We start from the raw sequence: 24,082 nt of genomic DNA, 5'->3' as shown, positions 1-24,082 counted from the left end.
CAGCTGCGAGTCCTGCTCCACGGGGGCGGGGGGCACCCAGCGATCAGACCATACACGTTCGTCCTCCGCTCTGAGAACTTTTATTCCTGGGGTCCAGGGTGCCGCCCGGCTATAGGACGGACAGGATGGGACATGGACGCGGGGGCTCGCGGGTTCTCTGGCCAGGGCCGGGGGGGGCACAGTCAGGGCTGGGGTCGACCCCAGCCAATGCACGCAGGGACCAATGGGGCGGTGGACGCAGCCAAGTACAGTTGAGCAGGCCCAGCGGGTGTCTGGGCTTGGAACGTGACCGCGGGGGCCCGGATGCCCTGCGCAGGAACCGGGGGTGGGGGGGGCAGCACCGCGGTGCTCAGCGGCCCTGAGCTTGGAGCCTTTGCATCTGTAGGATCTGGTTCAGGATCCTCTGCACATCTTCATCCATCTGACCCTGGGATGGGGGAAGCAGAGAGAGAGAGAGAGAGAGAGAGAGAGAGAGAATATGCCTGGGCACTCCTGTTCTGGTTTCCCTATTCCCTCCCTCCCCACCCCTGCAAGGCCATGAACCCCCCCCCCCACCCCTGGCACCACCAGCCCCGACCATACAGACGGAAGGACAGGCCCGAGTGCCGGGGGCCTGGCATGACTCACCTGAATGGCGTACAGGAGGTGGCTCCTGTACAAGGCCACCACTGCGCTGTGGTCCCTGGCAGCCTCCTGTGAGCATGGGGAAGAGGTCCTTGGAAAAGCAGGCTCCCCCCCCAAAACATGCCCAAAGCCCCCCCTTTGCACCCAAAGCCCACGCGCCAGTGCAACAGCTGTTAAAATACAGAACCGCTTCCCTTCCCCGGCCTGTGAACTCACCTTCAGCTGCTCCTGCAAGGCCTTGACCTGGCCTTGGAGGGCCTCCACCTCAGCGGTGCCCTGGGCCCCCGGCTGGTCCTTCAGGGCCTCCTTAAGACTGAAGACTTCCTTGGAGAGCTCTGTGATCTGGTGGGGGGAGACGTGGGGAGGGGGACCTCCAGTCACCCCGAGCCTGGGGCGGGGGGCGGGGGCACTGGACCTGTCCAGCACCTCCCCCGGTAGGAGGCAGGCAAGGGAAAGTCATAGCCTAGAGGCCAGCGAACTCTTGGCCCTTGGGAGTCTGGCTGGTGAGCTAAGAATGGCTTTCACGTTTGTAAAGTGATTGGGGGAGAAATGTCAAAAGAAAAGTGGTGTTTCGTGATGTAGGACAATCGAATCGCATCCACATTTCCGAGCGCGCACAGGAAATTTCACGGGTGCGCTGCTGCGCCCATTCACGGACACGTCAGAGCCGAGAACACGGACTCTGGCTCTTTCCAGAAGCCGGCCGATCCTGTCACAGCCCCTCTTGCGGGCTCTGGGAAGGGGAGGCTGACGGAACAGAGGCCCACAGCAGCCTGGCCTGGTGGGGCTGGGTCGGGTTGCCCTGGGTTTGGGTCCTTCCCTGCCCCTCTCCTGCAGGGGACCTTGGGGAGACGATTTAACCCCTCTGAGCCTCAGTTTCCTTATCTGAAAAGGAAGGGGAATCACGGTTCTCACCTTGGCAGGTTACTGTAATTCTGAACCGAAGTTAAATCGAAACTGTACCTGGTAAACAGCAGGCACTCAATAAATGCTGGGCTTTGTTATTATACTACAGATCAGAGGCTCTTAACCAGGGGCAATTCTGCCCCTGGGGAACCCCAGGCCATGTGTGGGGACGTCTGTGGCTGTCCCAACTGGGGGTGCTTCTGGCATAGAGAGGGTGGGGTCAGGGATGCTGCTTGGCCCCCCCAACGCCCCCCCAATAGAGAAGGACCTGACCCAAGTGTCACTTGTGGCGAGGGGGAGAGTCCCTGCAACCAATAAACCAGAATCACAACCACAACTTTATTTTTGTTTTGCAAGAGGTGATCATGGGCTCAGAGAGGTCGACTGACTTGCCCAAAGTCACACAGTGAGCTAGGGCTGGGGGGCTCAGAGAGGTCAACTGACTTGCCCAAGGTCACACAGTGCGCTAGGGCTGGGGGGCTCTCCACTAATGTGCCCTTGGCTCTGGGAGTCACGTGTGCTGCCTGGTGACTGCGCAACCCGACACGTCACTCTGAGAGTGCCTCAGAGCCTCAGCTTTGCTCATTTAGAAAGCAGGAATAAGAATGCCTTCTGGCTTCCAGGGTCAGAGGGAAATTAAAACCGATAGTGTGTGAAAACCACCTAACTCAATAGCCATGGGCCACTGTCACCCATCATCATTACAGAAGACCAGAACTTGGGAACCTGGGTCCAAACGCTGGCTGAACCTCTGCGTGCTGTGCAACCTCGGGGAGGTGGCATCCCCTCTCTGTGCCTTGTTTCTTCAACTGGGGACAATAAAAGCACCGATCTTACAGGAACTTGATGCAACGATTAAATGTGCTGGTCTGTGTCAAATACATAGCTCGGGGCCTAGCATGCAGTCAGAGCCCAGTAAATGTTACTGCGGTTATAATTCATAGTTAGAACAGTCCCCATGTGTCTAAACTGTCTCCTTCCTTCTCTGCACCTCAGTCTCCCATCTAGAAAATGGGCTGATTGTCTTAGACTCGTTCATCTGGGCATTCTTGGATTTCCCCCAACCTCTGTTGGGTGGGAACCTCCCCTCCAAGGGAGCGCAGGGAAAGGGGACGCACCTTCTTGTCCTTCTCCTCGGCCATGTCCAGGGCCTCCTGGGCGCGACTCTGGGCCTGGCGTGCCCGCTCGGCCTCCGTGCGTAGCCCCCGCAGCTGCTGCTCTGCTGTGGCCAGCTGGGCCTCGGCGGCGTGCCGTTCGCTCTTCATGAACAACGCCTCCCTCTGGACCTGTGGCCCAAGCCCACGCGGGACCCTGAGGACACGGCGACCCCAGAGTCTCCCGACCCTTCCACCCTGGCCTGAGGACATTCCAGTCCAATTGGATATTGAGGAGTTCAACTCAGGGGGTCCTGGGTTCTTCCCAGACACGGTGACGACTCTGACCCATGCTGACACTTCTGACGTGCTAGCTGTGTGGCCTTGGACAGCTTACTTCACCTCTCTGTGTCCGTTTCCTCATACATAAAATCAGGGTAACAACAGCCCCCACATCGCAGGGTAATTCTGAGAAGGAAATGGACGAATCCCGGACATGTGCTTCCAAGAGTGCCCAGTGCACAGGGAACGTGAGGTTCAAGGCGCTATACTGTCATTGTCACTAGCCTTCCTTTGTCTGTGCTGTAAAGGTTTATCAGTTTCTTACAAAAGAAAACAAAGCCAGAAGAACATGAATGAGAAGCAAACCAATGTCCACAAGTTGATGACTGCACTTTCACAAAAATATCAAGACCAGAGCAATGTCAGCTTTGCAAACACTGGCCCTCCCGGGGAGGAGGGGTATCGGACATTGGCCTTTGTAGAAATAATAGTTGCAGGGGAGTGTGGGTAAGTAGATGCTCCACTCAGTAAGACTGGCTACATCTCTCTTATTTTATTTAAGATTTTATTTATTTATTTGACAGAGTGAGACTCAGCAAGAGAGGGAACACAAGCAGGGGGAGCAGGGGCAGGAGAAGCAGGCTTCCCACTAAGCAGGGAGCCCGATGCGGGGCTTGATCCGAGTACCCCGGGATCATGACCTGAGCCGATGGCAGAGGCTCAATAATAGAGCCACACTCTGTCAAATAAATAAATAAAATCTTAAATATGTGTGTGTGTGTATATATATACACACACACACATATATATAATCACATTCCCTGGTCTCAAATAAATGAACAACTCAGCATCAAAATCTACTAGGTTCAAAATGTTAGATTAAAAATTATGATAATAATAAATATAATAAATAATATATTAAAATATATAATAAAATAAAAATACATATAAATAAAATATAACAAATAAACAAAATTATGATAATAAAATAATAAAAGTTAGATTAAAAATAATGTGCAAAACATTAGATTAAAAGCCTCCTACTCTTGGGCTAAAGCATCAAAAATGATCCAGAGGCAAAATGACAAACTCCAAACAGCCAGAAGAACCACAGGGAGCTTTCAGGCTAGCAGAGAAAATGGACGTCACAGTAAAAAACATCAGTGCGAAAAGCCCAATTCACGGCCTACAAAACCACAAGCGGGCATGGATCCCTACCTCACACCATACACACCATTAGCGCCGAAGCATGAGCACGACTGTGGAACCAAAGCAATCAGTCTGAGAGCTCGTGTGACCCTGGGGTGCACGGAGTACTCCCAGACAAACCATTAGAAAAAATGATGGGGTCGGGATGCCTCGGTGGCTCATTCGGTTCAGCGTCTGCCTTCAGCTCAGATCACGATCCTGGGGTCCTGAGATCGAGTCCCATGTCCCAGGCTCCTGAGCAGGGAGCCTGCTTCTCCCTCTGTCCTGCTTATGCCCTCTCTCTCTCTCCCTCTCTCTCTCAAATAAACAAAGTCTTGAAAGAAAGAAAGATCAGTAGATAGACAGATGATAAGGTTAAAAGCAGCCGAAGGTTTTGAAAAAGATAACACAAGTTGAAACGTCCAAGAGATCAGAATGGCCGCAGGGTTAGCCGTGCACCTAGAAATGCTAGCAGGGTCAGGTGTCTACGGGACCGGAATCAGGGCTGTGGGTCAGACCGCTAATGGGCCACCGGCCGGGCTGGGACTTGGCTGTGCTCTGTGGGGGCCCAATGGTCCACCGGCCGGACTGGGACTTAGCTGTGCTCTGCAGGGGCCCGGCCGGGCTCACCTGGAAGACCTCGGCGCTGGTCTTCTCGTGCCTCCGGCCCAGCTCCTCCAGCTGCCCCTCCAGCCGGGCCACGTCAGCTTGCAAGGCCCCCACGATGCGCTCGTGCTCCAGGCGGGCCACGCTCCCCACACGCTCCCGCTCCAGCTCGGCCCGCAGCCGGGCAGCCTCCTTGCCCGTGGCCACCACCTCCTGCTCGAGGCTGGCGGCCCGGCCCCGCAGCTCAAGGGCCTCCTCCTGCAGCCGGTGGTGCTCGGAGGCTGGCACCGCCGACTGCCGCAGGGCCTCGGACGCCTCGCGCAGCTCCGCCAGGCCCCGCCGGGCTTCCTCGCAGGCGGCGGCCAGCTCGGCCGCCCGACCCTCGGCCGCATCCCGTGCGTGTTCCAGCTCGGCGGCCACGGCCCGCTGCTGCTCCCCGGCGGCCGTGGCTGCGGCCAGCTGCTCCCGCAGCACCTCCAGCTCCCGGCTCTGCTCCAGCCGCACCTCCTCCCGCCGGGCCAGCTCTGCCCGCAGGCCCCGGGCCTCCTCCTCGGCCAGCAGCCGGCCCGCCCGGGCCTCGTCCAGCCAGGCTGAGGCCGCTTCCAGCTCGCGGAGGCGGGCGTCCCGGCCTCGGAGGTCCTCCCGGGCCTGCTCCAGGGCGGCCCGCAGCTGGACCATGTCCCCGCCGCCGCCCCCAGCGGCTCCATCGCCCTCGGCCTCCCGCACCCGCTCCCGGAGCCGGCCGGCCTCCGCCTCCGCTGCCTGGCACTTGCCGTGGGCCGCCTCCAGCTCGGCGGCCGCCTCCCGCTCCCGCTGCCGGAGCGCCTCCTCCAAGCCACGGATCCTGGTCTCCAGCTCTGCCTGCAGCTGTTCCCAGGCCTCCGCAGCCCCGGGGTGGAGAACGGGGCCCGGGGGGGCCCTTGGGGCTGTGGCCGCCCCCGCCGTGGCCTCCACGTGCGTGGTCTCCATGCCCGCAGGCTCGGCCCCCGCAGCACCTGCTCCGCCGGCCGTCATTACTGCTTCCTCTGCTTCCAGCTTTGTGGCCTCTGCTCCCGTGGCCTTTGTTTCTGGATTTCCTCCCTTTCCCAGAGCCTCGGGTTCTGTGGCCTCGATCCCTGTGGATTCTGTTTCTGTAGCTTCCGTGTCCATGGGTTTTGTCTCTGTGGCCTCAGTCTCCGTGGGTTTCGTCTCTGTGGCCTCAGCCCCCGTGGATTTTGTCTCTGTGGCCTCAGCCCCCACAGAAGCTGCCTTCACAGTTTCCACTCCTGTAGCCTCCTCGTCTGTGGTCTCAGCTCCGTTCACTTTGGCTCCCGGAGCCGGGGTGAGCTCCATTTCCATTGGCCCGTTCCTGGTGGTCTTGATTCCCGTGCCCGTGCCCTCCCCCACGGCTGCCTCCTCTTCCCCAGGGGCCCCCAGTGTTCCCTGTCGCTCCAGTGCCCGCAGAGCCTCGGTATGCTGCCTGCGGAGCTGGTCGAACTCAGCCCGAAGGGAGTCATAGAGGGCCAGAGGGACGACCTCAGCCGACCCGTTCACCTCCATCTCGTCCTTCTCGAAGCTCTCCAGGATCTGGGAGGTAGTGGGGAGCTGGTGGGAGCTTGTGGCCGTGGGGGCTCAGAGTAGCCCTGCCACCTTCCCTGCCCACAGACTTAGCCGTGTGCCCACCCTGACCCCCCAGGGAACGATCCCTCAGGTCCTCAGATCTGTCCCGCCCCCCCAACCCCGGCCATCCTGGGCCTCAGTTTCCCCACCTGGACCTTCTCCATCAGCTCCTGGTTTTGTCTGGTGAGTGCAGCCACCTGCTCCTGCAGTGAGGCCAGGAGCTCCTGGGCGGAGGGGCTTAGCTGTTTGGAGAGCAGAGCCTCGGCCCCTGGGGAGGCGCACAGAGTCAGCCCCAGGGGGCCACCGGGAATGGGAGCTAGGGGTCTGGAGCAGGGGGTCCGAGCCCCCAAGGCAGGCAGATGGAATGAATAACAGGTGGGGGCCGACCTCCCTCCCAGCTTCAAACTCTCTCCGCGCCTGTGGGTCAAGTCTCCACTTGCAGGAGCCTCAGGGACAAGAGGACCAGGGGTGCGCAGAAGAATGGGGCTGGGGGCTCACCTGGAAAGTCAGACAGTTCACCCTCCTCATCCTGCAGAGTGGCCACATCGTAGCTGGTGTTCTCCCGCTCATTCTGGGGAGGGGACAGGGTCCCGCTCAGGTCCCTACCCCCTTCCCAGCCCCAAGACCTGCCCCTGAGAATCTCGAGCGGCCAGGGGATTCCGTGCATTTCCGTCGCTCCCCAGGCACATGACTGGCCGTGTCTGGCCCACAGTGTTTGCTGAGTGCCAACTGTGTGCCACGGGGCTATGCTGGGCTCCCCGGGAAGGACAGGGAACAGCCCTGTGCCAATGTGTGACCATAACCCGATGCCTGGGGGGTGTATGCACATCTTGTGTGTGGGGAGGGCACACGGAGAGAGGGATGCCCGGCTGCATCCCCATGAAGGTGTGTCCGGGATCCTGCACTGGGGGTCACGTGGGGCTGAGGGTGTCTGCCTGTGACTAGGAACAGCTCAGGGTTTGTGATCTGCGGGGAACCTGAGGATGTGGCGTGGCCCCCGCACCTCCCGCGTGCCTTCCTGTGACTGTGTGTGATCTAGTGCTTGTGTCTGAGTCTGTTGTGTGGGTGTGATTGCTTCAGCGGTGTTTGCAGATTTGGGTGGGTCTGTGTGCGAGAGCACAGGTGCTCGCGCATGTTTGTGTAATCACGTGTTGGGGGAAATATTTGTGCATGTGCATGGGTTTGTGGGTGTGCCGTCTGCGTGGGATGGAGGAGCGTCTGTTGTGTAGGCGCCTGTATTTCTGGCTTGTGCGTGGGATCTCGCTTTCCTCAGGGATGCTTGCTGTGGTCCCCGGTTTAAGGTGCAAGACCACGTGTGTGTGAGGGCGGCCGTTCACCTCCGTGGGTCCCAGCCCCGCATTTGGAGAAGTGTCCACTTTGGGCATATTATGTGTGCGGGTGTGGTGCCTGCGATGGCGTGTCTGTAGGTCTGACTGTTGTGTGCCCTCCTAGGAGAGCCTGTGCGAGTCCTGGGGTGGTTGTCCTGTAACCTAGGGGGGAGAAGCCCCGCCCCCTCCCGGCCCCGCCCCCTGCCTGGCCCCGCCCTTGCCTGGCCCCACCCCCCACACCTCCAGCAGGGACAGCCGGCTCTGCAGACTCTCCACCTCCCGCCCCAGGCTCTCCTTCTCCTCTTGCTTCTCAGCCAGCAGCTGCTGCAGCTCTTGTACCTGGAAGGGGGGCGGCAGCAGGGGGGCTTGGCCAGCCTTTGGGAGGAAACACGAGGTGCCTGAGGGGCTGGCTCTCTGCACCTGCCACCTACCTGTCTCTCCAGGCTGTGGAGGGAGCTGGCCTCTACCTCTGGCAGCTGACGGGAAGAAGGGGGGACCAGGCTGGAATCTGGGTTGCGGGTCGTCCCCGCCCCACCTCCGTAGTAGCCCCGGATCCCCACCACAGACATCGGCTGTGCACCCACTGTGCACCCAGCACCTTGCTCTGCCCCCGGACTCATTACTAAGGACTTCTTGAGTGTCTGACCCAGTTTGGGGCCATAATTCATTCACTCGCCCACTGAAATACCCGTTCTTCCAATAAACACCCAGTGTGTACTGTGAGCCAGTCATGGTCAAGCATGCCTATCCCCGTGGGCTTACAGTCAAACGGGTGACCATGAATAAGATACATGGTATTCCCAAGAGCACGAAGCACTTCGAATAAAAATAAAGAGAATTGGGAAGAGGGTGGGAGCTATCACAATTTTAAATAAGGTAAGCAGGGGAGGTGTCTTTGGCAAGCAGTTCCTGAGCAAAGACCTAAAGGAAAAGAAGGAAGGAGCCACAGGAGCATCTGGGGAAGAGTGTACCAAACAGAGGGCACCACACAAGCAAAGGCCCTGGGGCCGGAGCGGGCCTGGAACACTGGCGGAAACAGCAAGGAGGCCCGTGTGGCTGGAGGAGAGTGAGCGCGGATGGAGAGAGGGACTTGGGAGCTAGGAGAGGTGAGGGGAGTCTTCCCTGCAAAACTGCACCCCATGCCAGGCTTAGCCTGGTCCCTCACCTCCTGCTTCCTCCGTTCCTGGTGCTGCTCCAGGCCCCGGATCTTCTGCAGCAGGCGGCCCCTCTCCTGTCGCAGCCGCACGATCTCCTCATACGCATCTCGGTCATCCTGTGCCCCCCGCCCCAGGGACCCACCACCTTCACGTGAGGCCCAGGGGCTGCCCCCTCCTACACCTGAGCCAGAGCTTCCCCCACTCCTGCCTGGCCCCTGTTCCTCCCCCGATAGTCGGGGCGTTGCTCACCGGCAGGGGGATTCTGGCAGGGGGCTGAGGTGCCTTCCGCTTCTTGGGAGCCCCTCGCTTTTCATGGCTGGACACGGAGTTCTGGGAGAAGGCGGGGAGGGGGCACATGGGGAACGGGCCAGTCTCCCACCCAAACTCACCAGCCCAGCCCACTAGATGTCATCAGCCCCAACTCGGGCCTCACTTCCTGCGTGACCCTGAGCAAGCCCCTTCCTCTCCCTGGTCCTCGCTTATCCCAGCATAAAAGTGGCCGCGCTTCCTGCGAGTCCCAGATCTAATGCTTTGCTCTCTCCCCCTTTGTGCCTTGCTACGTGCTGCTAGACCAGATCGCCTACAAGTTCCCTTTCCGTGTGGAATGGAGATGCTGTAGAGCTGGGAGGGAGGAAGAGGCCAGACCTGCCTTTTTCCGTGACCTACAGCAGCCTCACCAAACTCAGTTCCCTCTACCACTACACCCCAGCCCCATGATTTGGCCCCATTCCCGCAGTGTTCTCACCCGGTGCTGAGAGTTACGCTGTGGGCGATGCTGTCACTTGGTGGCAGCGTACCCAGAAAGTGGCATTCACCCCAAACAGGTCTTCCTAGGTCATAACCCCGGGACAAAAGTCCATCTCCTCCTTCTCATTCCATAAAGCTTGGAGCGGGGAGGGAGGAGGCGGTGTGTGCAGGGGGAGTGGACTCATTCACTGCTTAGAGATCCGTACCTGAGATGATGCCTCGCCCGAGTCATCCTCTAGGAGGGCAGGGAAGAGAGGGAAGCAGGGTCAGGCCCTCTGTTTTAGGGACTCCCTTCCCAGCCCTAGGAAGGGCACTAGGGAGAGGACTCATGGCTGGAGTGGGCTACCAATGTCCCCAGAATCGGGACTTTGAAAGTAGGACTCAACTACTTTTGCAGACGGTAACAGGAGGGCCACCTAATAAAGGGAGCACAGTGGCACCTCCAGGATGGCTCAAGTAGGGGTGCCAAGTCTTAGGAAGGGCAAAGATCCAAGGATAAGGAGGGCCCAGGAGAGCAGAGTGGACCCCTAGATTAATCCAAAAGCTCTGGGGCTCCTTGAAACTGTTCTGAGTAATATCAGGGGAAACATGAAACCTCTCCTGATGCAGCAAATAGAGATACCTTGAAACTACCTAGAGTAGGGAAAGGGGTGACAAGATACTGCTCGGGAGGAGATGGGGTGCTTGAATTTGTATGGGGGGGCTTGCATACCACTGGGTGGTGAGGGGCGCTGTGCCGCCTTCTGCAAGAGATGCAGGATGAGTTTGTCCCCCGCTAGGGCACCGTAGTGAGCAGCGTCCTGGCCCAGTGCGTCGGTGATGCCTGGCTGGGCCCCGCCTTGCAGCAGAACCTCCACTGTTTCGGGGTTGGCCCCCTCACAGGCAAACATCAGCGCTGTCCTACCAGGAGAGGCGGCTACTGAGGAAGCAAGGACTTTCTCAAATCCCCAAGCCCTCCTCAACAACCCAGGCTGGGGGTGGGGTGGGGGGGAGATCAACTAGTTCCCCCACCCACAGAAATTAACGACTTGCTCAAGGTCACATGGCATACAATGGACTCACTGGGAGGGCAGATACTCACCTCCCCTGCAGGTCCTGGTCATTTGCTGCTGCCCCCTGCTGCAGGAGGAGGCGGCACAAATCTGTGTGACCCATCTGAGCTGCTATGATAAGGGGCGTTGTACCTGACTGGTGGGAAATTAGGGGAAGGACGAGACAAAAGGTGAGAGGCTGACCTTGTAGGTAGGGAAGCCTGTATGAGTGCCCCTGAACCTCACTCCAGACCTTTTCATACTCTTTAAAGGGAGCCCGGGGTGCTGCCACTTGGTGACGGTGTACCTCAAATACAGCATCTTTCCCAAAAAGATCCCAGAGGCTCACCCGATCTCGGGGATTCAGATGTGCCTTGAAGGAGCAAAGCATTTCTGAGCAGGAGATGCAGCCGCCGGCCGCTGGAAAAAGAGGGAGGGTAGGTAGCACAAGGTTTAGACATTTTCTGGGGGCCTTCTGCCTGGGGTGATTCTTATCCCTCATTTCATGAGAAGTTCCCACCTTCCCTGGGAGGCCAAAGGCAAAGGTATGACCTCAGGAAATTGAGGTCCAGCCAGGTCCCTGGTCATCCCGTAGGGTCAGAGACAGAGCTATGATCAGGTCTGCTAACCCGCTGTCCCAAGCTCTTTCCATATTCCATCACAGCTCCCTCTTCAGGTGCAACTTTTGACTAATTTTTACGTATTTCTTCTCTTTCATTTAACTAGTATTGTTTAACTATTTAACTATTAACTACCACACACCAACTCTCATATAGAGGGTATATATTTGCTGGAGGGATCTGACATCGGTTGAGACTGGGCAGGCTTCTCGCGGCTGGATCTGAGTTCTGAGTTTTAAACGTGAAAGGGGGGACAGTAGATGTTTCTGCGCAGGCAAGAGCCGTGAAGTGGGAGAGAGCTTCGTAAGGTCAAGGAAGTGGGAGACTGTGTATGTCCAGAGCCGTGAAGAAAGAAGGAAGGGTTTCACACTAGGGGTCACTGGAAAAGTCGACAAGCTCTATCTGATGGCCTTCTCTGTGCCTGAGCGGGTATGCAATTTGGTTTTCTGCTCCCCATGCTTAGAACGGAGCCTGACACACAGAGCAGGAACTTAATAATATTTATTGCGTGAAAAAAACCTAGTGATCTCCCACTGTGACAAAAGGCATTTGCCACCACTAGGTGGCAGCATACTCCAACGACAAGGAAGTTTTAACCGGTGCCTTAAAACCCTTAAGCAAACCCAAATGCGTGTTCCCAAAAGGTCGGACGTTTCTTGAGCCATTGGTGAAAGTCATTCCCTAACTGGGCATGATGGACAGACGCTGGGCCTGGACCGGGTTCGGGAAGGTGGGTTCCTTCCCCTCCCTCAAGCAGGAGTTTGGATCGGATAGTTTGGAAGGGTGCTTGGACCTTTGGCCTGCCTGAGATCCTCTAGGACTTGGTCAAAGGAAATTGCACTCTGGACACACACCCCCACCCCAACACGGCCACCACAGTTGTCACCAGGCCTGGCAGACATCAGGCTATGCTCTGGGGTCAGACAACCTGGGTCTTCTCTACTTTCTTGCGGGCCAGCCTCAATCACCTTGCCTGTCCAATGGGGTGCCTCTCTGTGGCCCAAAGGGTTGCTGAATTTTAATGCTGGGCCCCTTGCCTGGCACACAGCAGGTACTTGGGAGGAAGGAGGCAGGACGTTCATGGTAGGTCCCCAGGACCCCGGGTAGAAGAACCCCTAGCCCTACTGCCTCTGGGTCATGGTGGGCAGGGCGACGCTGGGCCGTACCCACCTGCATGATGCAGGGCTGTCCACCCACTGCTGTCCACAATATCCACCACGCAGGAGGCCTGGGACAGGAGGGGTGCGGGTCACTGGAGGTTCCCTAGGAACTGCCCCTTCTTGGGCCGGGATGTACTTCTGGCCCCTCCCCTTAGCACTTCTTCCTCCCCCATCTCCACCCGGACCCTCAGGTGACTCGGCTTTTAGGAAAACTGGTGAAAAAGTGGAAATCGCCGGGAGTTCAGGAGAAGCTGAGGGTTTGGGGGGCTGGATAGGAGCTCTGAGAGTGACTGTGGCTAAGAGTGACCTAGAGTTTGGGGCAAAGCTGGGGCTTGGGAGATATCTGGTACTGGGAGTGTATCTTGGGTGTGAGGAGTAACTTGACACTCTGGGAGTATCTGGTTGTCCAGGGAGTAGCTGAGTAAAAGAGTCTAAGACACAGCTAGGATTCAGGGAGTATCTGGGAGCTTGGGGGATTTCTAGAACTCGGGGAGGAGGGGAGGGGGCCCGGGGAAGGAAGCATCTTGGGTTGAGGAAGTATCTGACACCAGAAAGTAGATGACCTGTAGCAGCTGCTTCAAACAATGTGGGTGCCCGTACTTGGCGGCCAGGTGGAGGGCGTTGTAACCTGAAAAGCAGGGAGCATCTGCTTGGGCTCCACCTATGCAAGGAGCTTCCAGCTGCTCCCTAAACCTGTGTCAACCATCTGTGATGAGCCTCCCCGTGTCCAATAAGTCCCCAGACCGCAGGTACTTCTCCAAATCATGAGACTCCCGGTGGCCAGAGACTCTCCAAGCTCCAGCTAGTCCACACCCCAGACGACACTCCACTCCCACGCCCTCCTCAGGCCCCCCATCCTGGCAACACCCCACAACGCCAGCTCCTCCGTATGCTCAATGACACCGCCACTGGGCCTCCAGCTGTCCTACCTGTTCCAGCTAGTCTGGAAACCCTTGCTACTCCATGTGCAATCTCCCCGTCTTTGATACTCTACAAATCCCCTGCTGCTCCCTAAGTCCGGACTGCCATGCCTCCTAGGCTGCCCCAAACCTTCAGACATGGCTACGCCCCACCCCTACTTACCTCCTGAGCTCCAGCTAGCCCCTTTGGCCATGCATTCGATCTCAGGGCCCCGGTTGTCAGAGGCCCAGATTCTCCTTTTGTCCTAGCTACTCCACATACCTGAGATACTACTCCCTAACCTCTGCTTGTGAGTCTCCTGTCCCCCAGATACTTCTCAAGCTCAGGTACTCCTCTAGTCCCGTCACTTCCTCTGACCACTACCCTGACTGGTGCCAGCTAGAGTCTCTTTCCTTCGGCACCGCAGCCTGACATGTCCCTGTGCCTCCCTGGGAGCACCCAAAGGAATCCTCCTCCTTTTCAGGGAAGCCACAGAGCAGGGCGAATCGGACCCTCAGGCTGGGCACCTGGTCTGAGCTCCTCATCCCTCCCCAGGGCCCGGCAGGCAGTACCTGCCCCATCCGTGCTCATGACGTTGGCGCCGTGAGCCAGCATCACCTCTAGGCAGCTGGCTGCACCCCTCATGGCAGCCAGGTGGAATCTGGAGGTCAGAGATAAGGGATCAGCAGCAGGATGACCACCCCTCGTCCCTCACATCCCCCAGGGCATAGGCACTCACGCGGACTTGCCCTCGGGGTCCAGCTTCGTGGGCACCAGCCCCTTGCGGGTGATGAGGGCGGCCACCCGCGCCGCGTCGTCGCTCTCCACGGCCTGCAGCAGCCGCTCGTCACTTTTGCCCCACTCCTGGCTCTGCGGGGGACACCCAGAGGGTCGTGGGGCCAGGCGATCCCTGCCCCCACCCCGCTCCCCCTGGCTGGGGCTCCAGGCTTCACCACCTGCCCCTGGGCACTTGCCTGGCGCCTGCCTCTGGCTGCCGGCTTCGGGATGGGGCAGGGGCCGCAGGGCGGGCAGGAGCCAAGGTCAGAGGGGCTGAGCCGCAGCTGCAGGGGGAGGAAGTCCTGGGTGGGGGTCTAAGACAGCATCCCCCCCCAGCCTGCATCCCCCAGCATCTGCCCCCAGGGCCAGCCTACACCCACCACCAACATCCTCCTAGTCAATTTCCCCCAGATCAGCGCCCCCATCCTTTAGTGAAAACCCCCTTCCAACATCACCCCCACCTCCAAAATCCTCCTACAGGACCCCCTAAAAGTGTCCCTTTAAATGTCCTCAGAACTGTCCTCCGCCATTCATCCTTCTTAAACTGACCCCAAAATGCCACAATTGTCCCCCCAATGTTACGGGTTCTGTTCCCCAAAAAACGTTACTTAGCACGAAATGCATTCCAAAATGTCTTCCCCAAATTCCTTAAGTTTCTCCAAAATCATCCCCCCAAATGACCACAACATCTGTCCTAAAAATGTCCTTCCAAAACCATCCCTTGAATGCCTCCTGAATTTGTTCTCCAAATGTCAATATATTGTCCCGAAAATGATCCCTCAGAATATAGTCCAAAGTGTCCCCTCAAACGAACCCACCCAAAAACTGTTCCCCTAAACTGTCCCTCCATATTTTCCGGTGTCCCCATCTGTTCTCAAAACTGCTTCCCAGAACGTCCCCACGTCTCCTCAAATGTCCCACCCACCCCCCAACCTCTGCGCCGCAGCCCCCAACCCCCTCACTCCCGGTCCTTCCAGGGTCTGGGGGCAGGGGTCCAAGTCGGGCGCGGGCGGGGGCGGGGAGGGGCGGAGTGGGGAGGGGAGAGTAAGGGCCCGAGCCCCGCCCCCTCCCGCGCCCCCTCCCCTGGCCCTACCGCGGAGGAGGTGGCGGCGCACACGCACAGCTGCTTCATGGCGGCCGGGGCGCAGGGTGCCGGGCCCCGTGCTCCGGGAGGCGACCGGGCCGGAGGGGGGTGGGGTGGGGCTGGGGGGGCCCCTGGGGAGGGACCAGGGCTTGGAGGGAGGGGCTGGGGGAGCCTGGAGACGGGGCTGGAGGGGCCCCGGGAGGGAGGAGCTGGGGGCTGCAGGGCGGAGGGGGTCCGGAGGGAGGGGCTGGGGGGTCCGGAGGGAGGGGCTCCGGGGGCTGACGGAGTGCCTGGAGGAAGGGGCAGGGAGGACCCGGAGGGAGGGACAGGGGGCATAGGTCGGGGAGGCCCGAAGGGAGAGGCGGGGGGAGGGGGTGGGTAGTCGGGGCCGGGAGGGAGGGGCTGGAGGGAGGGGCTGGGAGAGCCCGGGGCGGGGGGCGGGGGCGGGTGTGTGTGTGGGGGGGGGGGGTTGTCCGGAGGGAGGGACTGTGGGCTGACACAGGGCCGGGAGGGAGGGGCAGGGGGCAGCGCGGGGATGCTGGGGACCCTGAGGGAGGGCCGGGACCCTAAGGGAGGGGCTGGACGGGGTCCGCAGGGAAGGGCTGGGGTCCGGGAGGGAGGACTGGCGGGGGTTGGAGGGAGGGGCTGGAGGGAGTCGGAGGGAGGGGCAGGGGCCTAGAGGGAAGGGCTGATGGGGGCCGGGAGGAGGGGCTGGAGGGCGCTGGAGGCAGGGGCCGGAGGGAGGGGCGGCTGGGACTTGGTGGGGGCCGGAGGGAGGAACTTGGGGGTACTCGAGGGAGGGGTGGGGGTCCCGCGGAGCTCTGTAGCCCGGCCCGCGCGCCCCGCCCCCTCCCGGAGGTCCCGCCTCCACGGTAGGGGGCATGTGGGGGAGGGGCTAGTCTCCGAGACCGGTAGCCGCCCGGGCACGCCCTGACCTTCCTGCTTGGAGGAGGATGTGGCCCGCAAGGCCGGCTCGCTCGCCCCCACGGGCCGCCCGCTCAATCTCCGGGGACCCGCCTGCAGCGTCTCCGCCTCGTCCGAGCTGGCCGCGGGTCGCAGGTGACTCCGGGCGCGATCCCCCGGCACACAGAGCTTCCCACTCTGCGCGGCTACGCACTCGCGCACGGGGGCGACCCAGCAGTCTGACAAACTTGAACCTTGAGTCCAGGGCCCTGTCCCCAGGCGCTCAGCACTTACATTTATGCGACCCCCTCCCCCGCCCCAGGGACTTGCTCACCTGCTTCAGACTTCACTGTCCTCACCTGGAAAATGGGTTTCAAAATAAACCGTAGCTACTGTCCGCCGTGGGTTATCGGAGGACTAAGGAGATCGGCCACGCAAAACGCTCCCCAGTGCCAGGCACACAGTAAGGGCACTCAACATGGATTCATTCGTCAAACACGGATGTGCTTGCGTCCGCGCGTATCTAATGCTGAATCCCGAGGACACAGGCCATCCTAGGTGGTCCGAGCCGGGAGAGGACCCATCTGCTCCCAGGGTCTGGGTCTCCTGGGTGTTCTCGCAGACTGGGGGCCCCTTGACGGCAGGGCCAGGCACCCCACGGTGGAGTGGGGCCGCTGGTAAATGTTTGCAGAGTGAATGAATGACTCACAAGGCCAGGCCTTCTGAGCCGTGTGAATTTCAGTCACTCAGTCCATTTGTCCTACAGGGTGTCTGGTGCTGCAAAGGGCATGGCTCCCCGTGTTGACAAGACCTGTCCCCGGGGTCCCTTGGGGGTCATATACACCCAGGGATTCATGAACCAGGGTGACTGGGGCTGTAGTGGGGGAAACCCAGGCCAGCAGGAGCTCAGAGAGGATTCCTGACACTGGGGAGTCTGGGAGGAGTTCCGGGAAGAGCTCAGGGGAGGATGGGCAGGGACAAGATCATGTTCAGGAGAAATGATGAAATTATCACTCGCCTCCACCAGCCCAGTTGCCTGTGTCCTCCTGGTCCAGGACCAGCTGTTTGGGGCTCACAGTTAAGGGTAGGACAGAGGAGGAGGCCTGTCCGCGGAAGGAGGGGGAAACCAGGAATGGGAAGCCACGAGAGCTTCCGAAGGTGGGACCGCCCACTGTGTTGATGAGTTCACAAAGGGGCCATGGGGTGAGTCGGGGAGACACAGAAATGAGAGGGGACAGAAGGGATGGGGGCAGAGACAGCCTTCTGGAAGCTGGGGTCAGCCGCCGTGACTGTAGACAGGACGGGGGAGCCTCAATCTGCCTTGGTCATGTCAACCTACTGTGTGACCTTGGGCCAGTCCTGCTCCTTTTCTGGCTTTCAATTCCCCAGCTGCTACATGGGACAGATGATGCAGTAGGCACCCTAGGGCTGGGCGCCTCCACCCGGGCACCGCGGACATTCAGGACCAGAACGTTCTCTGTTGGGGGGCTGTCCTGGGCAGCAGGGGGCTGAGCAGCATCCCTGGCCCCCACCCACTGGATGGCCAGGGAACCCCCAGTGCGACCACTACAGAGGTCCCTCTATAGACCTAGCTCAGCGTCCCCGGGGGGCAAGATCTTCAATTCTTAGAACACCTTTGGGCAGGAGGAGGGGGAGGTGAGGCAGAGAAAAGGAGAGTCTGGTACTAAGTAATCGGGGAGGGGTGGGTATTGAGGGCTCCTGTGACTCACACCTGGTGGGCAGTGCCCCTCTCAGGCTTGCCAGGGGGGAAAGTGAAGTGGATCTCCCAGTTCTGGCCTCGAATTTCCAGGTGCCTTGGCCTGTCCTCCTGGATTCTGTACAAGCTCAGACAAACGCCCCTCAAACCCGCCCCCCAGGCACGTGGACACCACCATCTCCCCCCCCCCCACAGTCATCTACCAGCTAACCTCACCGGCTGTTAACTCCATGCACGGACCCAGTCCTACACACGGTGCAGCCCTGTCCCTGCAGGCTCCCTGCGGGGACCCCTCCGCCCTGGTCTCCTAGTCCCTGGGCTTGTCCCCCAGCTTCCCGAAGCCTGCATCAGCTCTTTTCTGTCTCCTGCTCAAAACCCTCCAACAACCTCACTTGGGGTAAAATCCAGACAAACTTGTGATGGCAAAGAAGAGCAGGGGTTATGGGCTCCACCTAGAAGGGGGCAGGCTGCATAGAGTTGGGCACCTGGACTTGGGGACGGGTGTTTCCGGAGGAGGAAATGGCCCATGGATGGCCAGAGGTTAGAAACACAGTGTCCTGGAGGACTGCACGTGTTCTAAGAGGGACAGTCATCTGTCATCTGGGGGGGGGGGGGCAAGGGTCTACAGAAACTGGTCTCCTGGCGTGCCAAGTCCCACCCCGGCCTGGTTTTGTGCAGCTCAAGTCCTAAGAATGGTTTTTACACTTACAGGTGGTTGGCGGGGTGGGAATCAAAGGAGAATAATATTTTGTGATCCATGAAAATGACATGACATTCACATCTCAGGGTCTATAAATAAAGTTTTATTGGAATGGAGCCGAGCCCATCCACGGGCAGCAGTCTGGATTTTACTCCCATCATGGGTCAATGAAACCAACCCTGATCTCCAGCACCTATCCCAGGGTCTGGCCTGGGGTAGGGACCCAGTATTTATGTCTGTCGAATGGATTAAAGAATTAATAACTCTGGAGAATACCAATGGGAGGCAGACAGACTTTTCCAGGAAGCAGTGGGAATCTATGGACCTCTAAAGGCTCCCATTTTCTTGCTTGTGGGACCTTTCTAAAACCTGACATAAGGGCAGGAAGCCCGTGGGAGCTCCAGGACGAGGCTCACAGCTCCAGTTAAATCCCATCTTATGAATGGGGAAACTGAGGCCCCGAAAGGCTCTGAGAAGGCTCAGAGCAAGGATGGCCATGTGTTGGGGGCTCGAAGGAAAGGCTGGTGGGGAAGAAGCAGAAAGGGGCAGGGAGGGAATGCCAGGCAGCAGGCGGGACGGCCAGGGTGCTGGGGGGGGGGGCTGGCCTGTGCACTGGGAAGAGGGAGGGAACCGTCCCCAGAGACAGCTGGGGGTGGGGGTGGGAGGCAGGTGTGTCTGTGTGTCTGCAGTCACGCAGTCATGGTGTTTGCTTTCGTCCCTCTGGGGAGCCGAACAAAAGCCGAACTTGACTCCTGCTGTCTGCCCAGAAACTGGAGACGGCCAGTGGGGGGAGGGACAGTGAGCTGCCCAGCTGCCTGATGGGGGATTCTGAGGGCAAGCTTCTCCCCATCCGCCCCCAGGTCTCTCGGCGCTGCTGCCCAGGCTCCTCCCTGCCTCCCAGACACCCCAGACACCCTCACACCCAGCCTGAGCCTTTATCCCCTGTCCGCACCCCCCACTCACCCCCACACCTGTGCTATGCGTCCAATACCCCCATGTCCCAAATTAGGTGTCTTTGGGGTTGTTGTTGTTTTTTTTTTTTTTAGCTGCACAAAACCTTTTGAAGGATTTGATTTCAATGTAATTCTGCTTTCGAAATGAAACAATGATATGGCTTGGGTCACCCCTGGCTACCGCATCTCAGGAATTCTTGGGGGGGGGGCGGTAAACGGGAACAGTCCACCTTAAGAACGGATTTCAGATGGTACAGAATTTTAGGTCATTCCGCAATGAATGAGTCTGACTCTGTGAAACATTTTGTAAGTGGTTCGTGAGCCTTTATTCCTGCCTTTGTAGGTCCCTACCTCTTTCTTTTTTTATCAGTAGACTCCCTTCCCTACCCTAACCTCAGGGACGTCCTAGCTGTGTGACCTTGGGCAAGTTTCGTAACCTCTCCGGCCTTCTCTCCTCCTCTATTCAGTGGGATAATAAAAGCTCCCACCCAATACGATTGTTAGGAGGAATAAATGAGCTAACATCTGCAAAGCACACAGTAAGCTCCTTATGGTGTTCAAAAACATACAAATAAAACCAAAAATAGGTGAAGTAAGTAAAAATGAATTCAATGATACTACATTTAAATTTTACAAATGAAAATAAATCAAAGAAAAAGGAACATTAAGCTTTAAATCACAGAAATAAATTAATAAGAGGGGTTGGGAAAGCCTGAGGGAGCCACCGGGGGCTGGGGACAGACCCACACTCTCCTAACTAGACAGGACGAGTCTGCACCCAAACCCAAAGCCATCTGACTTTATAAGCAGGCATGTTCCTATGCCCCTTCCTTTTTGGCATTCCAGGACTCCTTGGGCTGGGCCCGCTTCAGGATCACCCCGCTCACACGCTCTACTCCAGCCCAAGGAACCCGCTCATCATCCTAAGATGCCCTGAATCCACCGGGCCTGGCCCACCCTCTGAACTTTGCCTGCACTGGTCTCCTTCCTCTAACCCTAGATTCTCTCAATCCATGCCCTGGACTGGACCCCACGCTAGCAGGCACTTGGAGGGGTAGGCACAAGGGGGTGTGTACGACGGAAGAAGGAACATCTCCCTCTGGGAGTTCACGGTCCAAGGCATGGCTGCATGGGAAGCCAGCTCCAGCCTACCCCAGGGCCTTTGCACTGGCTGTCCCCTCTGCCTGGAATGCACTTCATTGAAATATACCCACAATTCCCTCCCTCTTTCCCTTCTGATCTCTGCTCTGACGTCAGCTCCTTGGTGAGGCCTTCCTCAACAACTTGCTTTAAAGTTGCAAAAATCTCCCCTGCCTTGGGCGCTCCCTTTCCTTGCTTGCCTTTGCTCCTACATACCTTGTTGACTATCCACCACCCTGCCCTACTGTCAGCTCCAAGAGAGCAGGCATTTCCTCCTACAACAGTGCCTCATACAAACATTTGCTGAATGAATATGCAAGAGCCAGAGATAAGGATCCTTGAGAAATTGAGTCCTCAGAAAAGCAAGCGGGCCACTGGAGCTTGGGAGAATGGAGACCCTTCTGGAAGAAGAGTTCTGGGCCCCAAACAGGGTGGGCCTGGAGAGGGTTTGACAGGCAGCAACATGTGCAAGAGAGGGCTTGCCCAGCAGAGGGAACAGCAGGGGCAAAGGTCCTGTGGCTAGAAACTGAACAGGAAGCAGTGAGGACGTGAAGGCAGCAGGAGAGGGAGGAGAGGGAGCAGAAGCTACGGGGTAGGAGGGGGGTGCTGAGGAGCCTCGGGAGAACCGGGAGGGGCCTGGTCGAATGGAAACTGCCAGAAGGATCAGAGGAGGGGCCGAGGACAGTGTTCCAAAGGCCCAGTGGCTCCTCTGCCAGGCCCTGGGGCACAGGAGCCTGAAAATCGGGGGACACTGGGCATCTCAGTGGCCTCAGACTCACCTCTGTCTTCTTAAATCGCGCCCGGAGGGTCTTCATGGCCGGCGTCTGATGGTTCTCCTCAACCCAGGCCACCTGGGGAAGCACAAGATTGGGGTGGGATGGGTACCTGGTAAGCTGGAGGGTCACCCACCTCCCCTTCCTCAAGAGGACCTCTTCCTCATCCCTGGGCCATTTCAGACCCTCAAGCAGGACCCAGACGCAGGATGTCCCATCTCCTAATTGCTGTGTGTCCTTTGGCAGGTCACTTACCCTCTCTGAGTCTCACCTTCCCCCAACTTAAAATGAGGGAGATAATCCCCTTTTGACCCACTTGTGGTGGGTTTTCAGTGACATCCCTAGCATAGAGCCTGGTAAACAGTAGGTGCTCAATACATATACCTCACCAGTATTCTCTGTTGTCTGAGCAGATCCAGCCTTTCCTGGTCTCCAAGCTCCCATCTGTGCAGGTACTTCTACACAGAACGCTCTTTCTTCTCCTTCTTTCCTGGCGAATTCTTATGTATCCCTCACAGGCGGGTTCCAAAATCCCGTGTTCTTTTTTTTTTTTTTTAATTTTATTTATTTATTTGACAGACAGAGATCACAAATAGGCAGAGGCAGGCACAGAGAGAGAGAGGAGGAAGCAGGCTTCCCACTGAGCAGAGAGCTGGATGCGGGGCTCGATCCCAGGACCCTAGCATCATGACCTGAGCCCCTAGGATCATGACCTGAGCCGGAGGCAGAGGCTTTAACCCACTGAGCAACCCCCACCGGCTCCCCAAAATCCCGTGTTCTGATGAGCTTCATCTGTCGTCCACAGGCTGAACTCTTTTAACTCCTCAGCCTGGGTTTCCCTAACCCTACTTGGGTCCCTTCCTTGGCCGCAGCCCTGGCTTTGAAGGCTGCAAGTGTCTGGGCAGGAACCGTCGTCCTGAACAGTGAGGGGCTCCTGGCGACTGGGCCCAGAGCTGAGGCCACCTTAGCACCAAGGCACGTTTTTCGGATAATCAGAGAAGATTATCTGCAGCCGAGTCATGGAGGCAAGTCCCCCCAGGTGAGCAGAGGTGTCCAACCTGCCTGTGAATTCTTGAAACTAACCTTCCACCTGTCCGCCCACCATACGCCCATCAGAGCATGTACACAGCCGTCCGTGGGCTACCCGCCACCAAGTCACCTTCTCGCGGTTCCTCATGACCTTTTAGCCACAGTTCGTCCACCACCCACCCACCGTCCATCCACCTCTACACCCAACGCTCACCCATGCAACCCCCACTCCTGCATTCACCCATTCACCCCTCCCGCCTACCCACGGACCTATCTCCAGACCAGCCGCTCCTCCCGAGACCCCTGCCCATCACTCAGCACTCACCCTACCCTCTTCCTTCCTCTCTGTCTCAATCTCACCCAGAGCTGGGTGTAGTAAGACACCCAAGAGGAGTCCACAGGTTGGCGGGGCAGGAGGGGATCTATGGGCTTGGGGGACAGGACTGGCTTCCTGGAAGAGGTGATGGTATCTAATGGGGGACCTGATGGCCAGGCAGGAAGCTGAGAGGGGCGGCAGCAGATAAACCGGTACGGGCCCTACGCGGTGCAAAGGCTGGCAAGTGGGAAGTGCGTGCGTGTGTGTGTGTGTGTGTGTGTGTGTGCGCACGCGCGCGCGTGCACGCGCACCTGGGTAGCTCCTCAGCACAGCTGGGACAGACGTGGGCCTCGCCTTGCTCCCACACACCAGGGCCCTGAGGCCCTAACGGGCGTCTCCATCCCAGGCTTCCCTCGCTTCCTCCTCTCCCACCTCCTGCCACTCCAGTCACGCTAGCACCAGGCCTCCTCGCCCTCTGCCGGCTCCGGTTACCTGCTCCCAGCTGGGCCACCAGCTCACACCCGCAGCTCCAAGCGCTCAGCTCAGACACCCGATCAGCTCTGAGAGGGCAGCCGCCCCAGGGGGCCGGGGATGAGCAGAGGGAGGAGACAGGCTGGCCGTGAGGCTGCCTGCTGGCCAACGAGCTCTGGTGGGAAGACACCCTCGCTCTTCCAACACCCCCACCTCTCTTCCCTGGCTTTGCCCTTGCTGTTTCTCTACCAGGAACGCCCCTTCCGTACCCCATGTCGCTCCGGAAAGGCTCACTCTCCCCATCTCATTCCTACTCACTCTTTGGATCTTTGCTGCAGCACCCCCTCCTCCAGGAAGCCTTCCGGGATGTACCCAGGCTGGGTCAGGTGCCTCCTCTCAGCTCCCTATGGCTCGGTGCCCCTAAGACACCTTAATCACACTAAGTCACCATCTGCCGCTCACGGGTCTGTGCCCACCTCTCGCCACAAGGTGCCGCCCTTGTTCTCCAGTGTCTCCCCCGCACGGTTGTGCTCAACACGTTTCTTCAATGCATCCTCAAGGCCACCGGCCCCAGTGCCTTTGAGCAGGCTCTTAGCTGGTCACCTGTCCTGCCGTGTGCAGACTACCACGCGGCTGGATGACGCCCCGGTAATTCGGAGCGGCGTTCAAGCCCCTACGTGGTGAGGCCCCACATTGCCCCCCGCACCGCCCACGTGCACGATTGCCCTGCTTTGGTGACTTTATTCCCTTCTGAAATGTGCAGCGGAAAGAGCCCCGACTGGAAGCACGAGTCCTCTGTCCTCGTGAGGGACGTGGGGAATTCAAAAGGGGCGCCGGTTGCTTGTGCCCCTCACTTTAGAGCTGACTGGCGCACTGTCCCACGGCCGGCAGCCCGTTTCCCGTCACCCTGCAACACTCCGAAGAAAGTTGCCCTCCCTTCGCCAGCACTAACGATGGCGCCCGAGGCGTCAGGCGAG

At 58.7% G+C, this 24,082-nt stretch overlaps 1 protein-coding gene across 4 annotated transcripts; it reads right to left on the bottom strand.

Moving 5' to 3' along the window:
- Window positions 1-67: 67 nt before the first annotated feature.
- ANKRD24 (ankyrin repeat domain 24) lies at window positions 68-23,595 on the bottom strand. 4 transcript variants are annotated; one of them, XM_059159498.1, is made up of 21 exons: window positions 23,424-23,595; window positions 21,296-21,367; window positions 13,982-14,112; window positions 13,815-13,903; window positions 12,906-12,970; window positions 12,353-12,410; window positions 10,912-10,982; window positions 10,613-10,719; window positions 10,244-10,431; window positions 9,738-9,766; window positions 9,034-9,114; window positions 8,793-8,900; window positions 8,059-8,103; window positions 7,868-7,966; window positions 6,798-6,870; window positions 6,449-6,567; window positions 4,725-6,266; window positions 2,649-2,816; window positions 841-966; window positions 628-693; window positions 68-427 (listed from the first exon to the last, which is right to left on the bottom strand). In XM_059159498.1, the coding sequence occupies exons 2-21, from the start codon at window positions 21,329-21,331 to the stop codon at window positions 350-352; spliced, it is 3,279 nt and encodes a 1,092-aa protein (XP_059015481.1). In that variant the 5' UTR covers window positions 21,332-21,367; window positions 23,424-23,595; the 3' UTR covers window positions 68-349. The 4 variants fall into 4 exon arrangements, with proteins under 4 accessions (XP_059015481.1, XP_059015480.1, XP_059015478.1 ...); XM_059159497.1 differs by lacking the exon at window positions 23,424-23,595 and adding an exon at window positions 23,127-23,190; XM_059159495.1 differs by lacking the exons at window positions 21,296-21,367; window positions 23,424-23,595 and adding exons at window positions 14,217-14,303; window positions 15,113-15,517.
- Window positions 23,596-24,082: the final 487 nt, after the last annotated feature.

This window comes from Mustela lutreola, chromosome 2, assembly GCF_030435805.1.
Source record: "Mustela lutreola isolate mMusLut2 chromosome 2, mMusLut2.pri, whole genome shotgun sequence".
NCBI classification, from domain to species: domain Eukaryota; kingdom Metazoa; phylum Chordata; class Mammalia; order Carnivora; family Mustelidae; genus Mustela; species Mustela lutreola.
This window is presented reverse-complemented; position numbering and strand designations above follow the sequence as displayed.

What these genes read in the sequence shown, in the direction of transcription:
- ANKRD24 (XM_059159495.1), bottom strand. Translation starts at nt 15,439, where the DNA reads ATGCCCCCTGTCCCTCCCTCCGGGTCCTCCCTGCCCCTTCCTCCAGGC. An exon ending in GACCCCGAGGGCAAGTCCGC is followed by an intron (nt 13,904 to 13,981) that starts GTGAGTGCCTAT and finishes TCTGACCTCCAG; the next exon opens with ATTCCACCTGGCTGCCATGA. An exon ending in TCCACAGCCTGGAGAGACAG is followed by an intron (nt 7,967 to 8,058) that starts GTAGGTGGCAGG and finishes CCCCCCTTCCAG; the next exon opens with GTACAAGAGCTGCAGCAGCT.